Source organism: Tupaia chinensis, unplaced genomic scaffold (genome assembly GCF_000334495.1).
Source record: "Tupaia chinensis unplaced genomic scaffold, TupChi_1.0 Scaffold000095_1, whole genome shotgun sequence".
Taxonomy (NCBI): domain Eukaryota; kingdom Metazoa; phylum Chordata; class Mammalia; order Scandentia; family Tupaiidae; genus Tupaia; species Tupaia belangeri.
In genome coordinates, this window is record NW_006159557.1 from 1,008,555 (window position 1) to 1,025,850 (window position 17,296).

General features: G+C 39.3%; 1 protein-coding gene across 5 annotated transcripts in view; it reads right to left on the reverse strand.

Moving 5' to 3' along the window:
* Positions 1-17,296, reverse strand: part of DOCK10 (dedicator of cytokinesis 10) — a 262,391-nt gene that overhangs the window by 55,214 nt on the left and 189,881 nt on the right. For all 5 annotated transcript variants that reach the window (XM_027769882.1, XM_006143303.3, XM_027769880.1 and 2 more), the window contains exons 27-31: positions 13,984-14,055; positions 11,919-12,065; positions 4,637-4,720; positions 3,091-3,187; positions 1,577-1,621 (exon numbers count right to left, since the gene is read on the reverse strand). In XM_027769882.1, coding sequence (XP_027625683.1) covers positions 1,577-1,621; positions 3,091-3,187; positions 4,637-4,720; positions 11,919-12,065; positions 13,984-14,055 — 445 coding nt within the window. The remainder of the gene's footprint in view (positions 1-1,576; positions 1,622-3,090; positions 3,188-4,636; positions 4,721-11,918; positions 12,066-13,983; positions 14,056-17,296) is intronic.

A 17,296-nucleotide genomic window follows, 5' to 3' on the forward strand; every position in this document is an offset into this window, starting at 1 on the left:
AAGCAAGCCACCAGGTCCAGGACTCAAACCATGGTCGGCCATGTGGGAGTCTAGCACCTTAATCACCATGCTACCTGTTGGTCCTAGAGAGTAGATCTTAATTGTTCTCAATACACAGACACAAAAAATAGTAACTATATGAGGTGATGATATGTTAGGGTGACAGTGGTGATCACCATGTACATGTGTATCAAAATGTCATGTTGTACACCTTAAATGTAAACAATTTTATTTATCATTATTACCAAACTATTCTGGGGGAAAAACCAGTAATGCTAGATTTTATGTGTACATACATGGTGCCAGCAATAAGCTAAGCACTTTATATGCATTTATTCCATTTACTCATCAAGACAATCTGTAAAGTTGTTAAAATTTACCTAATGAACTGAAATATTCCGGTTCATAGCAAACTGATAATGGCAAATTAAGCCTGTGTATTTTTTTAGTCCATGAAGATGCCACTGAATGTGGAAGTTGAATTGACTAGGATCAAAGGGTTTCAGAGTGAATAAATTTACTGAGTAACATTGAAGGGCGGGAATAGAACAAGATGTTTTAATTCTCACCCATGACTAGAAAAACAACTTGTCCAGACTATCTCAAGTTATTAACCAATTTCAGGTAAAAATAAACTTATACTAAACCTCAATCCTTTTTTTTTGGAGAGGTTTTTGCTATTGGGTGCGTGCACTCGTCAGACAGACAGAGAGACAGAAAGCGAGAAGTAACCCCCCAGGGGGGATGGCCACACCGCAATCCCTTCTCCTCCATTCTCCTCTCGGGATCTTGGGCACACAAGCACACGTTTTAAGCCACAGGGTTTGGGATGCAAACCGCGGTCGACTATGTGGAAGTCTAGCGACGTAGCCATTACGCTAACTGCTTGTCTCCCCCCACCCCCCGCTTTTTTTTTTTTTTGAGAGAGACCTTGGCTATAGGGCAAGTGCACTTGGCCAGAAAGATAGAGACAGAGAGACAGAAAGTGAGAAATACCACCCCCCCAGGGGGTATGGCCATGCTGCAATCCCTTCTCCTCATTCTCCTCTCAGGATCTTGGGCATGCATTCACATGCCCGGCATGAGTTTCAGCCACCGGATCTGGGACTCGAACCATGGTTGACTACATGGGAGTCCAGTGACATAGCCATTATGCCAACTGCTAGTCCCCTAAACTTCAGTCTTACAAAAATAGTTTAAACCAGGCTGTTACGTATATCAAAAGAAATATCATATAAAGATAGTTACATTGAACAAGCATATTACATATATCTGGAAATTTTATTTCTGATACACACTAAGGAAATTGCAGATTCTTTGGGAAATTAAAAAAATTTCAACTTCTGGAGAATAAAATATAAAAAAGTTGAAGTTAGGAAACCGAAGAATTTAAGTTAGTCACTTCTTCAAGGAGAGATGTTCAGTTAACTTTTTGGATATTTTGACACTATGATATTAAATACATGGTTATGTATTAGCACCTGAAGGAGGCTGGAAAGCAGTATCTATGCCTATTAATAGTATTAGATTAGGATGTGTTTATTGCTGCTTAGATAAGTAACCAAAATTTGTTTACCTGATGCATGTAACTCTTGAGTTGATTCCGAAGGTGTCAAAGGATCTGAGATTTAACGTAAACAAAAAGTTCACTTATATACCTGTTCTGATACACATATATATTCATTAGCTATGCAAAATTCATATTGGTGAATTAAAATATATTCGTTTAAAATGCGAGTCTCTTCAATATGGCCATTTTTTGAAGAGTACCTTTGGTTGTTTATTTGTCTCCCAAGAAAGAATGTCATGAACAGAATGGCTGCCTAGCCTTCTCCTTGGGCATCTATTTTTCTATCATAAATCTGCTGGCTATTAAACATGTTTTTATGTTCACTGTTCATTGTATCAGATCTGCAAAAAGACTATCTGGACTTTTTCTGAGCTATTGACTAATAGTCACCAATCTGACACTCATTAATAAAACGAAAACAAATTAAAAAAGAAACAAGACAAGAGGCTAGAATGTTATTATCCAATATATCACTTTATGTTTTTTTTTCTATGAAATGTGCTTCATAAGTTAAAAAAAAGAATGGAATAATGTATGTAGGCTATATTTAAAATTAAAATGGCAAAAATTTTGTAGATTGATAAAATAACTTTCCCTTAAAGTATCAGCACAAGCTATGACAGGCGTAAGGGGGCCCTTTACCATCTTAGTTTTGGCTTTCACGAATACTAGAACTGCACTGCTGCGATAGTTTACTCATTGCTTAGACATAAAGTATTTCAAGTTCTAAAATCATTTTTGTATTTCTTTTGCATCTTGATGTTTGATTAGTTTCTGATGTCTACATGAGTAATGCACATTCTCTGCTATGATCTTTCAGATACATAAAAACATATATACTCATATATCATAAAAATATGTAATTTTTTTAATGTCCAAAAGTTTAACACTTTTGGACATTAAAAATATTTTCTGTAGACCATTTGTTCTAGGGTAAGTAAACTAAACAAAAGGTGAAGACACCCTTTTCCTACCTGCATATTCAATGTCTTCCTCCCCCTCTGCTTTTAGTTTTCTATGAATAATACAATTCACTTTGAGGAACTTCATTTTCATATAATTGCATACATTAATATAAATTAATTAATCGATAGTTTAAAATGATTTGATATCATTATTCATTTAAATTATTCACTATCTAGGTATCTCCAAGTATAACTTCTTCTCCTTGTAATTTTATGTCTCAAAATCAAAGGAAAGCTATCTTTTGGAGTCAGTAAGGTGAACGATAGTTTGCCTTCAGGCTAAAGTGATGATTTACAATCACTAGGTTTATAATTTTTTTGAACTTCTCTAACAAAAATGGAGACAGACAAAAATGAATAAATACAGAGTATTTATCACCACATTTTGATTAAAATTTGCAGTTTAATCTGATTACCGGGGTCTGATACCCTTGTGATGGCTAAAAAGAAAACTATGACTAAAGAAAGAGGAAAACACAACAAAATAAACAAAAGACAAGACACAAATAAAATGTTTAGTTTATAGGAACTGATAAAAATTTTAGGAATTATTACCTGGAATATTTGCAGACCTTATTGGGAGACACAAAGGAATAAAGTGCTCATGTTGACATACTTCTTGAAGAAAATCAAATTTGTACTGGCACAAGGTCTGAAAAAGAAGCAAACTGAATATTTCCACACCAAGAAATCTGATAAAAACAAAAGGAAAAACTTGGCACTTAAATCTTATCCCTAAAAAGAAAATGTAGTTACAATTGTGTGACCCTAGGTCACTGTTAAGAGGTTTTCACCCTCTCAAAGTGGTACCTATAGTTGTCTTTTCTATTTTTGGAGTTTTATTACAACTTCAGGAAACGACCGATTTGTAGCCTAAACTGGGCATCAATGACATAAAATCCTACTGAGTCATGGTTGTAGCTTCTTTTAGTTTGTGTCATGAGATGAGAAAAATGCTGCTGTAGCATCTAGACACTGCTCTCCTCCAAACTACGTTCAGATCGTAAGCAGGCCACTTTAATAATTTTCTATCATCTGGAGCTGAGGAAGACCATGGTGTAAATCATCAAAAATTGGAGTGAAACTCTTCATGCCACTCATTTTCTACTTTCTTCCTTGTCCTTGCAAAAAGATCTGCTTTTCATTGTTCAGAGTAGGCTAGTGATATATAGAGTCCAGACATGGTCTGTTACATACATGTCAAGAGGAACCACAGCAGTAGAAATAATTAGTATGTTTTAGCTTGTCTATTTTCTTCCCCCCTCCCCTTTTTTTTAAGGTTTTTTTTTTTTTCCTTAGGGCATGTGCACTTGATGGCGAGAGACGGACAGAGACCCTGGGAGGGAAAGTGAGAAATCACCTTCCAGGGAGGAATGGCCATGCCACAATCCCTTCTCCTCCCAGAATCTGGGGCATGCACATTCACATGGCTGGCATGAGTTTCAAGCCACTGGGTTTGGAACTTGAATCATAGTCGGCCATGTGGGAACCCAGTGACATAACTGTTATGCAATCTGCTGGTCCCTGAATTGTTTATTTTCACTATCAAGCACGCTAAGTAATGTTCTCCCTTCACCACTCACAGGAAATTGAAATTAAGTATCAGTACTTTCCTTCCACTCTCCTTTGCTCACCACTAAGGAAGGAATTGGGAAATGTAGAAGGTGAACCATTTAAAAGGTTGCCTCTCTTTAATACAGAAATTATTTTCTTTTTTTTTTTTTTTGGAGAGGTTTTTGCTATAGGGCGCGTGCGTTCGCCAGACAGACAGAGAGAGACATAGAGACAGAAAGCGAGAAATCACCCCCCCAGAGGGGATGGTCACGCCGCAATCCCTTCTCTTCCATTCTCCTCTCGGGATCTTGGGCATGCACGCACACGCGCCCGGCATGAGTTTTAAGTCACCGGGTCCGGGACGCGAACCGCGGTCAACTATGTGGGAGTCCAGCGACATAGCCATTACGCTAACTGCTGGTTCCCTAAAAATTATTTGCTGATACAAAGATTGTACAGGTTAATGGTTGAAGCAGATATAGACACTGGTCTATTTATTCATTATGTCATAGTTTAGAAAACAATCACTTCTGTACCATGGTCTTACCTTGAGATCACCGGAGGAGAACATGCTGATATAATTGTTGACCATCTTGAACACAAATCCTCGGTCCATAAATGTAAAGCAGCGCTAAAAAAGGGAAAAAAAATTAAATTCAAACTTTTTTTTTTTTTTTTTGAGAGGTTTTTGCTATAGGGTGTGTATGCTCACTGGAAAGACAGAGAGATGGAAAGCGAGAAATCACTCCCTGGGAGGAAGACCATGCCTCAATCCCTACTCCTCCATTCTCTTCTTGGGATTTTGGGAATGCACGTACAAGTACCTGGTTTGAGTCTTTTTTTTTTTTTTTTTTTTTTTTTTTTTTTTTTTTTTTTGGGTTTTGTCTTCTTGGGTCTGAGAGACAAAGAGACAGAAAGCGAGAAATCACCCCCTAGGGGGGATGACTATGCCTGCAATACCGTCTCCTCCATTTCCACTCACGTTCTTGGTCATGTACACACACGCGCCCTGCATGAGTTTAAGTCCCCAGATCTGAGACTTGAACCATGGTCGATCACATGGGAGTCCAGTGACATAACCATTATGCAGTCTGTTGGTCCCAAACTTGAATATTTTTACTTGGAGACTAATTAAAGATTTTTTTAAAATTTAAATTATTTTTTTAAATTTCAAGTTATTTTAAAAAAGATGGTTAACACTATTAAAGTAAAATAACACTATCAAAATCTGTTCCTTAATAAGTGTTGTAAAAGTCTTCACAATGGAATTGTGAAGTATGGTAGTTGTGATTGTAGGTTTTTGAGGAAACTATTGTTTTTCTTTTGAGAAATTTTTGCTATAGGCCATGTGCACTCACTGGAAACACGGAGAAACAGCGAGAGAGAAAGTGAGAAATCACCCCCTGGACAAGATGCCTGTGCCACAATCCCTTCTCCTCCACTCTCCTCTTGGGATCTGATCTGGGCATGCATGCACATGAACCTGGAGTGAGATTCAATCCACTGGGTCTGGGACTTGAACCACAGTTGAAAACAAAGACATCTAATGCCTTAAGCACTACATCACCTGCTGACTCCAATTCTGTATTTTTTTTTTTTTTAATCTTAGCTATTCTGACTGAGGTTAAATGATATCTCACTATGGTTTTGATTTGCGTTTACCTTATAATAAGAGATGTTGATAATTTTTTTATATGCTTTATGACTGTTCATATGTTTGCTTATTTTTACATTGGATTGTTTATTTTTTTGTGGTAAACTGCTTGAGTTCTCTATGTTCTGGGTATTGGTCTCTTATCTGAGGTATAGTTTGCAAATATATTCTCCCATTCTGAAGGTGATCTCCTCACTCTAATTATTTTCTCTTTTGTTTTGCAGAATCTTTTTAGCTTGATGTAGTCTCACTCAACTATTTTGGCAATTACTGCCTGTACTTTGGGGGTCTTATTTAAGAAGTCTTTGCCTACTTCAGTGTCTCCAAAAGTTTCCCCTGTGTTTTCTACCAGTAGTTTTATAGTTTGAGGTTTTATGTTTACATATCTAGTCCATTGTGAATTGATTTTTGTTAGTGATGAGAGGGGTCCAGTTTCATTTTTCTGCAGGTGAATATCCAGTTTTTCTAAGACTATTTGCTGAAGAGATTTTCCTTTCCCCACTGGACCATCTGAAGTCCTTTGTAAAAAATTAAATAGCTGTATGTTTTGGGGTTTATTTCTGGGTTCTCACTCAGTCATAAAAACACCTGCACATCCACATTGATTGTAGTATTATTCACAATTCCTAAGACAAGGAGTCAACCTAAATGTCTGAAAACAGATGAACAGATTGAAAAATGTGGCAAATATACATGATGGAATACTACTCAGTCATAAAGAACAGTGAGACCCTGACATTTGATACAAAGTGGGCAAATATGTAAGATTTAATCCTGAGTAAAGCAAGCCAGGCAATGAAAGACAGGCATTGTATATTCCCACTTAACATATACCACATGTCTACATTCTATGGCAGAAACTGATAGATTGATAGGTATAATAGCAAAGAGGGCAACTGTAGATACTTAAAGACAGTGTAGGAGGGAGTATGTAATAGGAGGGAGGGAGTCAGGAATAAGAAACCTTTAACAGATCCAAAAAGGAAAAGTTAACTATTGTTGATAATGTACATGGTAATGTCTACAATGACTAACATGTGTTGTTTTCCCATTGGAAGAAAACATTTTGTATGTTCTAAAGATGTACAGCGATTAAATACAAATAAAAAAGTTAAAAAAATCTTTAAAATGTGTTTGAGCATTCATGCACTATGACAACAAATTAAAAATACAAGACATAATATACAAATCCGAACAGACAAACCTGTATTTATCAAGTTTAGAAAACATCACTTGGAGCTCTGCAATGAAATATCACAGCCCTTTCTTTTTTATTGAGAAAGTGTTAAATTTTAGTTGTCAATTTTTAAAACTATGTATTTCGATTTATTACTGTGTTTTAGTAATCTGATGGCACAGGTGGTCATGGAGATCATCCGCTGTAAAACACTGGGTGTGAATTGGGGCAGGGTAGAGATGGTGCAGGAAGTCCTTTAAAATCTCCGTGGCCCTTGGGCCAGCTGGTGGAGTGGTACTTAAGGTGGCTGATCCCATATGGCTGACTGTGCGGTTTGAGCTTGCAGCTGGCTGCTTGAAAAGCACACTAGGTGCATGTGAGTAAAATTCCAAGAGGAAAAGGGATTGTGGCAAGGCCATCTTCCCGGGGAGTGGTTTCTCACTTTTCCTTTCTCTGTCTCTATATTTCCCCAGTGAGTGCACACATTCTAGAGCAAACTAAGACAAAACAAAACAAAACTCAGTGGCCCTTTCAACAGGGTAACTCTTCTCCTTTTCAGTCAAAGATGCTTGAATTTGAAGAGTGGAGGGATGGGACCAGCAGTTAGCGTAATGGCTATGTCGCTGGACTCCCATGTAGTCGACTGAGGTTCACGTCCCGGACCCGGTGGCTTAAAACTCACGCCAGGTGCGTGTGCGTGCGTGCCCAAGATCCCGAGAGGAGAACGGAGGAGAAGGGATTGCAGCGTGGCCATCCTCCCTGTGGGGTGATTTCTCACTTTCTGTCTCTCTGTCCCTCTCTTTCTGGTTAGCGTACGCGCCCTATAGCAAAAACCTCTCCAAAAAAGAGGAAAAAAAAAAAAAAGTGGAGGGAGAAGATCCTAAGATTTATATCAGGGAGCTGCAAACTGTCTTTCTCACTCTGTCACGAAATCCTGCTTCCTGTAGTAAACAGCCCTAAACAGTAAGTAGGTTTGGAGGAGCACTTGCTCTCTTGTCAAGAGGTGGATGTCCATGGAGCCCTAGCTGCAGTGAGTAAAGACTGCCGGAACGAGTGCGATGCTGGTAGCAGGGATCACGGTACTGATGCAGTGTCTCAAGGAGGCACTGGAGTGCTCTGCATATGGGCACATCGCTAGGTAGATGTGTGTTTCATTCTATCCATCTTCATTGGTATGAATACATAACGTTATTTGGGAAAATCTCACAGCTGCTGCATTATATGGCATGGATTTTTTCCCCCCGGTGAATTTGGGATGGTCCATTACAATGGTTTTGTATTCCTTTACAGTCCCCTCTATTTTACTCACATTATGGCCCATTGCCTGTTTTTGTAAATAAAGCTTTATTGGAACACATACCCACTTAATCACATACATACTGCATATGGCAAACTGTATTTTTGTTTTGTGCTACAATAGTCGAGTTGAGTAGTTATGACAGACTCTATGTCTCTCAAAGCTGAAATTATTTAACATTTGGCCCTTTACAAAAAAGTTTGCAGACTTCTGGTTTAGAGTATAACTTTTATGCTACTTAACATTTTCTCAGCTTGGTTTAATAAATTAAAAGCCAAATATTCTAAATTCCATAAAAAATACATTGTTGTGATAAAAAATTATTCACCAGTTATGAGAGTGGTGAGAATTTTACTTTATAATTTGTTAAGTGATGAATTATACAACTACAAATTACAAAGCAAAGCATATGAATGATCTGTGCTTTCCTGATATATTTTATAAAACCACTTGTCTCACCATCTCCATCTTCACATTGGACACTTCCTTTTGCCCCTGTGTTTGTCATTAGCATACATGGCCACAGCCACTTTTGCACAGATGAGCTAGCCGTACGGAAAACATCAACTTATTTCAAAAGCATGGAATATTTCAGCCTTTTCTCTCTTCAGAGGTTTGGTTATCCATCCTTTTTTTTTTTTTTTTTTTTTTAGGTTTTCGCTATAGGGTGCATGAGCCAGACAGAGAGGGACAGAGAGACAGAAAGCGAGAAATCACCATCACCCCCTAGGGGGGATGGCCACGCCGCAATCCCTTCTCCTCCATTCTCCTCTCGGGATCTTGGGCACGCACGCACACGCACGCAGCGTGAGTTGCAAGCCACCGGGTCTGGGATGCGAACCGCGGTCGACTACGTGGGAGTCCAGTGACATAGCCATTATGCTAACTGCTGGTCCCCCATCCATCCTTTTTTGATGTTTAGAAATACCATAGATGTTGAAAAATATTTTGCTAAATTGTCTCTGATGATTTTCAAACAGCTTTCATAAGCTGGTTGAAAGAAAACAGTGATTAGGCAGGTGAGTGGGCAAAAAGGCATAGTTAACTGAGCAGGAAAATAAAAATCAGAATTATTCATTTTTTGATGAATAATTTTGTTTAATTTACCAGGAGGCTGGTAACAAAACAAGCAAAAACCAAACCAAACCAAAAAACCAAAAACAAACCACAAAAAAACCCTACAAATAAAAAAGAAGTGGCTTTTACAATGGCTTTTATAATGTAGAATATACAAAAGAAATCTTTATACTTCTAAACTTCCCCTATATGTATTGCTTTCAATTTGACGTCCACGTGGTCAACTTATCAACTATATTTGTTCATATATTGTCAATTTGTGCCCTTGTAGTTTTCATTTGCCCTCATGCTGGACGTTAGTTTATGTGCCAGCTGCAGCAAGCTTTGTGTCAAAGAGCTCCACGAATAACATTCATTTTTAAAAACAAGTACAGAGTATTTAAGCCTACAAAGGCAGATAAGGGCCTTTTCTCTCTTTAAAGACTTGCTTATTCACCATTTTTTGCAATTTAGGTAAGTATATTGCACATATTTATTTATTTATTTTTGAGAGATTTTTGCGATAAGGAGTGTGCGCTTGCTAGAGAAACAGAGAGAGACAGAGAGACAGAAGGTGAGAAATCACCCCAGGGGGATGGCCACACCAAAATTCCTTCTCCTCCATTTTCCTCTCAGGATTTTGGGCATGCACACACACATGCCTGGCATGAGTTTTAAGCCACCAGGTCCAGGGCTCAAACTGTGGTTGACTATGTGGGAGTCTAGTAACGAAACCATTATGCCATCTGCTGGTCCTTTGGATAGTCCTTTTAATAAATTTTTGTGTACGAATCAGAATATGTATGGGGCCAGATGGGGGCACAGTGGTAAATGCAATGAGCTATGAGGATGACCCATGAAAAGGTTCCAGGTTTGCTTCCAGAGACCTCCTTGAATATGTTGGGCATGAGCAAGCCTTTGATCTGTGGCTGGCTGAGGCTGGGAGTGGATGGTGGCACTGAGACTCTGTGTGGGTACTGTCTTTCTTTCTGTCTTACTCATGAAAGAAAGAAATAAACTTAAAAACCCTGTAGTATAAGTAATATTTTTTCAAATTTCTTATTGTGTCCAGCACTTCTAACTACCAGCATCACGATACACTTTTTACCCATAGGTCTAAAAAACATATAAAAATTAGTAATTTTTTCCCCTATTGTCCTTTAACCCTGACCATTCTTTTCTTTCTGGAAGCAAAGAAAAAGCAAAAACAACAGGCAAAATCTTGAACAAAAAATAAAGCAAGATAAGGACAAATGCATGTACAATTTGGGATAGTTTTTAACATCTTAAAAAAGAAATTAGGTTGGATTGCAGCTCATCAAAACCAACTTAGGTTAATTTTCCATCTACCTCACAGCCTCCTAACTTTATATAGATAGCAAACTCTCACGCCCACCAGTATAAAGAAAGAAGTGCCTTCATTGAGATTATAGTAGTCAATAGTTGGACAAAAGAAGAAAGATAAGAAAACCATTATTTTTAAAACAGAGTGCATTATCTGTTAAACAATATACTATAGTTCTCTGTGTTAGCATTTTTCTTTTGACTTTGCATTTTTTCCAAATTTATTATAAATGCCTGTACCCCAAAGAAATGTAACTCATTTCCATTTCTATCCAGCTTAGTAAATCGCTGCTCAGTATTTTAACTAATAATTTTCCTTTCATGTGATCACGGCATAGTCTTTTTTTTTTTTCCCCATACTAAAGTCTGAAGGAAGAGGCCAGTAGGTTGCAGCATGGTGATTAAGGTGTTGGATTCCCATATATCTGATCATGGTTAGAGTCCTGGAGCTGGTGCCTTGACAATCACACCAGGCAGGTGTGTGTGTGTGTGTGTGTGTGCGCGCCCAAAATCCCAAGAGGAGAATGGAGAAGAAGGGACTATGGCATCCCATCCTCCTGGGGAGTGATTTCTTACTTCCCCACTCTGTCTCTCTCCAACTAACACATGCAACTTATGGCAAAAACCTTAAAAAAAAATAAAAAATAAAAAAAGAATCCAGGGATCCAAGGGAAATACAATTCCCAAAAGTTTTCCCAAAGTGGCTATTTTGTACCATTGTTAGCACTGTGACCAATCCATAATGTCCCTTTCTGGATAGAAATGCCTGAGAGGGTACTATTGCCGTATTACAGTATGGCTTCAGCCTTAAAAAAATCATTTTTCTATTTCAAAATATTTAGAAGTACTATGACTTGACAACCCTCAAATAAATAGTTTATCTAGCCTTGGTCTTTCTTCAATGAGACTTTGAACTGAAAAAGAAATATGAAGTACGAAAGATGTGTACATAAAAATCTTCATTCCACTGTGCTAATTTTGACTCATTTTTAAAAAAGTACTTTTGAAGTTAGTTTCTTTCTTCTTTGAGAGAGGCGGGCAGAGAGACAGAGAGACAAGTCCCCCACAGCAGGGTCTTCATGCTGTGAGTCATCCCCAGTTTCACCAGCCTTGACCTCAGGCATATCCAGGAATGTCGGGCTGGCTCAGGGAGGGCCTGGGATGGAAACCCCTGTGGGTATAGCTACTTCTATGCCACCACCTGGCTCCTACTTCATCATAAAGTCGGATTTGAGTCAATTAACATATCTTGCATCTGTTGTCATGGGGTCTCGATAGATTGTGACCTCATATAACCTTACCTTAAGAAATCTGGCAACGCTATGATTGGCCCTTCTCGTCTCTTCAAGTGCATCTTTGTATTTCCAAATCACATGATCAGACAGGACCATGACAAGATTGTCCAGTTCATTTTGGTAAGATTCAGGAAACCTTTGAGCCCGGGGGAGCTAAGGAAAGAACAAATCGTTACTTTATAATATGAACCACTAAGCCAAGAAAAAATAAGGAAAAGACTTACTTCATTTTATAGATCATCGAATAAAAAGAGTCCTTTTAAAAACTTGAAAGCAATAATAAAATAGAAGCTAGGTTAATTTCAAGGCCATGATTGCCATCATTTCATTTAATGTTTCCTTCTATTTTGGCCAATAACTTTTTTACCTTGTCATTAAAAAGTAAATTATATCATATACTAATTGCAAACTATTCAGCACCATAGAAATACACGAAGTAAAATGGGAACCCTTTCTATGACCTCTCACATCGTAATTCTCCTTCCTTCTCTTTCAGGGAATAATTGCTTCTACTGTTTTAAAATATTACCCTAATTTTTTTTGGACCTATAGTTGTTTACCATTAAATCAATGAGTTATTTATATATTTTTTAAAAGTAGGATTGCTGTCCAATAAATCACTATAAGAAATCAATGACAGAATATCATAACGAGTATGAACATTGGTTTGAAATGTCTTCTAATATGTACTGAGTTCCAGCAAGTCTTTTTTTTTTTTTTTGAGAGGTTTTGGCTATAGGGCACGTGCACTCGCCAGAAACTCGCGAGAAATACAGAGAGAGAGAGAGAGAGAGAGAGAGAGACATCCCCAGGGGGGATGACCACGGTGCAATCCCTTCTCCTCCATTCTCTTCTTGGGATCTTGGACACACACACACATGTGCCCAGCGTGAGCTTAAGCCACCAGGTCCAGGACTTGAACCACAGTTGACTATGTGGGAGTCCAGTGACATAGCCATTACGCCAACTGCTGGTTTCTCCAGCAAGTCTTAACTCTGAAGTCTCAGTATATGCCAGTTAAGAGACATCAGTGGGACCTCTCAAGATACTTGTATTACAAGATGCAGATGGGTTTGGCTCTGAGAGGACATTATTTGCATTGATTAAACCTCTGTGATCTCCAAAGACCTCTTTCAAGTCCAGGAAACCATTCCTCCTGTTTGGACTCCTGCATGGGAGGGGACAGTCTGAAGCACCAGAATTGTCCCATATCAGTCTCTAGTTTGAATGTATTCAGTCCTTTTGCACAAGATAGGTAAGACTAATTCATCTTTACAAGTCAGCTTTAAAAATCAGACCAGAGACATTTTCATCATAGTTAGAGATACAGAATTTAGAGTTAGATTGAACCGTAGATTCTGAAAAGCACCCAGTCTCCTGTGCTATAAGAATACTGAAGAGAATTAAGAGTGGGACACTGGAGTTTGCTTAGACTGGCTTTTTTTTTTTTTTTAAGCCAATTTACTATGATACCATTAAATAGCTTTTCAGATCTTGTGGTCCCCTTAGTACATATTTATTGTTGAAGTCACATAGATGAATAACAAAGAAACCTAACCAATTTAATCACCCATGCTATTTTTTCATTTTTCATTCTGCTTTGTATATCTTAAGCAATAAGGTAAACAATTACTTCCATGACAGGAACCATGACATTTTAAATAATCAAAGCCAGACCATCTGCCCAGTGCAGGACTCCCCTAATGAGCATTCTTTGCCCTTGGTCTGCCCGTCGGCCTCCCTGAAACTTTCTCAGTGTGAGACTGTTTTCCGCCAGTCTTCCTCCTTTTGCCAGTTTCTTTCACAGTGATTAGACTTTCCCATTCCTTTTCCCTGCCCCTTTTATCTTTTATAGCTATTTTCCCCTAAGAAATCTTTTGCACTTCTAATTTTGTCCCGGCATCTGCTCTGCAGGGCTTGTACTCAGATACTCAATCATTTCTCCTACTGAAAAAGCAATTAACATAAATCGCTAAGGTTTACAAAGCAAATAAAAATGGAACTAATGAGAACATATTCATTAGCATAATTGTTGAATAATATTACATTACTATACTCCCTCTGATCTTACCTGAATTCTGTTCGTATCAGTCAAGTGCTGTGCCATTGATTTTAGGATAATTGCAAAGAAAAACCAGGAATGCTGTCAGGAGAAAGACAAGAGAAGAAGAGATATATGATCGATGGTAAACTCGTGATAATTCTGGTCTTTCTATAATGCAGTATTGGAAAATGCTTGTCTGAAAATGTGTTCTTCAAAACGACAGAGGTCAGGGCAATAATATATGTCTCATAATGTTGGAATGGTCTTTATCAAAGTTCTAGTGGCAAAAGTAAATGTCACATTATTTCAATCTCTCAATCATCTCAAAAAATGTTTGAAGTAGGGCTGGCCCTGATGGCCAACTGGTTAAGGGAGTCAAATCCCATATGACTGACTGCAGTTCAAATCTGGCCCCAGTGGATGGGAAACTGGAGGAGAAGGGACTGTGTGACCATGCTCCATCAGGGGACATTTTCTCCTTCACTGTCTGTCTTTGATGAGTGCATGTGCCCTCTTACAGTTAAAATAAATGTTTAAAGCAAGTTTACTCGACAGCAATGACTAAGCAATGGCTTTATGAAATATTTATTAATGGATTTGTTTCAAATAATAAGCAAAACTAAATAAAACTTTCATATTAAGATATATCACACTGGCCTAAATTTTCTAGCACTAGAAGTGACAGTAAAAATAGAGTTATATGTATAAATATGTAGACGTGAACTTCCTACCTTGATGAATATAACTTCATAACATCTTGGAAGACTGTGCCAGAATGGGGGTCCTGGGGAGAGCAGGACCCTGGCCTGCCCTTCTCTTCTCTAGGCTCTGTCCTGCACATTCATGCACTGTCTACAAAGCAGCCCTCTCTGATGCCCCTAGTGGCTCCTTCATTTGGTCTAGAGCTGTACTCAGGCATGAGATCTGCCCTCTGGAGGAAGGACTCAGGAAAGGGATCTAAGCAGTCCTTGGAACAAGCCAATAGGTCCTTGAAACAGGGGCTCCTGCAGCTCCTTACAAGCTGAGAGGGGAGGCGGGACTCCCCATGTGCTTAGTCCCTTGGCTGCTCTCAGACCTCGACCTCTGAGGATGGGAGCAGAGAGAGAGGACCTGAACACATCCCAAGGTGGGTGTTCTTCTTCCTTGGGCCTAAGGGTGAGACTTAGCCCACATATAAAAAGTCACATGTGAGTATGTCCAGTTTCAAGAAAACATCTCCCAATCTACATACCACCTCTACGACAGAAAACAGTTTTGCATTTTTGGCAAATCTTTTTTTGCTGATCCTTCCCTTGTTTTACCTCATAATTTGGATCAATACTGACATATAAAGGATTATTTAGTTTTGTCTGCCACTAAAGGTCATATGAAGTGAGCCAATCTTCTGTGTATTCTCCTGAGATTGATGTTTTCACTCAAACACTGTTCTGAGGTTCATTCATTGTCATCACATTACATATATAATCACCATTTCCTTATCTGCTGCACAGTAGTTAGGCATTTTTAACTTTTTTTTGAGAGAGATTTTTGCTATAGGGTGCATGTGCTTGCTGGAGAGACAGAATGTGAGAAATAGCCTCCCCCACCCCCACCAGGGGCATGGCTGGACTGCAGTTCTTTCTCCACTCTCCTTTTGGGATTTCAGGCACATGTGTGTGAGTTTAAAGCTGCCAGATGCAGGAGTATCTAATTAATACAAGACATGCTACAATAATCCTCTTCTCCCCATCTTGTTCAAAGTGATATTTTTAACCATCAGGCCAAATGTTCCAACATTTGTCTCTTAATTCAACTTCTGCCACTCTCCACCCTCCAGCAGTCTGGTCTGCCTCCACTGCTTTCCCTGAGTCCCTCCAGACTAAGATTGAGCCTTTGTCTCTGGCTGATGACGGAAGCTCCAGCTCTTCTGCCCTCTCTTTGCCAGCTCCATGCATTCCCTTTGTATCTGCATAGGCCACTGCTTTCCACCTTCTGAACCCACCCTCCGAAACCCTCTGGGACACACAGTCTGGTACGTCATCAGCAAGATCTCCAAAAGATGCGATCTCCTCCCGGCATTCCCGCCCCTCTGCACTGATTGCCGACGCTCCCTGGAGGAGCCTGCTTCTTCAACAACCGTCTTAAGCATCATCTGCCTCCATCCTCACCCACAGAAGCCTTTTCTCAACATGGGCATCAGAGTGATCTTTTAAAACCAAGTCAGCTCAAGCTACTCCTTTTTTTTTTTTTTTTTTTAGAAGTTTTTTCACTATAGGGAGTGTGCACTCGCCAGACAGACAGAGAGAGACAGAGAGACAGAAAGTGAGAAATCACCCCCCAGGGGGGATGGTCATGCCACAATCCCTTCTCCTCCATTCTCCTCTCGGGATCTTGGGCACGCACACACACGCGTCTGGCGTGAGTTTTAAGCCACTGGGTCCGGGACGTGAACTGTGGTCGACTACATGGGAGTCCAGTGACATAGCCATTTCGCTAACTGCTGGTTCCCAAGCTACTCCTTGTGAAAACCCTATAATGACTCCCAATTTTCTCTGTGGAAACCAGAGACCTTGCCATAGTCTGAAAGGCCTTAGGATCCCTGCCACTCCTCCCATCTGACCTCTCTCTGCTCCCTTGGGTTGCAGTCACAGTGGCTCCCTGCCTCCTTCAGACACATCAGCCTTGCTGCTGCCTTCTACGAAACACAGATCTTCCCCTTTAGCACTCTGGACACTCTCGAGGCCAGCTCTTTCACCCAGTTAATACTTGTTGCTCAAGTATTACCTTCTCAGTAAGATCCATCCTGACCGCCCTATTCAAATTTCGCACCTCACCCCTCACCCTCAGCACTCCCAGTTCCTTACATCTGCTATACATTTTCTTTTCCAGTACTCGTCCTCACCCTCTAACATGTAATTTATTTTTAATTATATTTGGAGATGACAGTTTATATCTTCCAGTTATGTAAGCTCCCCAAAGGCAGGAATCTTTACTTTGTTCTCTGATGCCTCCCAGTCCTAATCCTAGTCTAGGTGCCCACGACTGTGCCTGGCACACGGGAGGGACTCAGAACGTATTTGTTGAATAAAAGGACTGAACACACTCAGAAGGCCTATTAAAACAAACAAATCACTCGGTCTAGGGTAATTTGGTTTTAGTGAACCCAGGTTGATACTTACAGACCCCAGTTACCCTCTCAAGATATTTACTAATCAATTAGTCATCTGTCAAATCACAATATATAATTTCATTTATCTTGGTATTAAATTCACCACTCTATAATAATTTCGTTCACTTTTCTTTTCCTCCTCCAGACAAGGTCTTACTATGTCATGATCCTCCTGCTGCAGCTTCCTGAGTA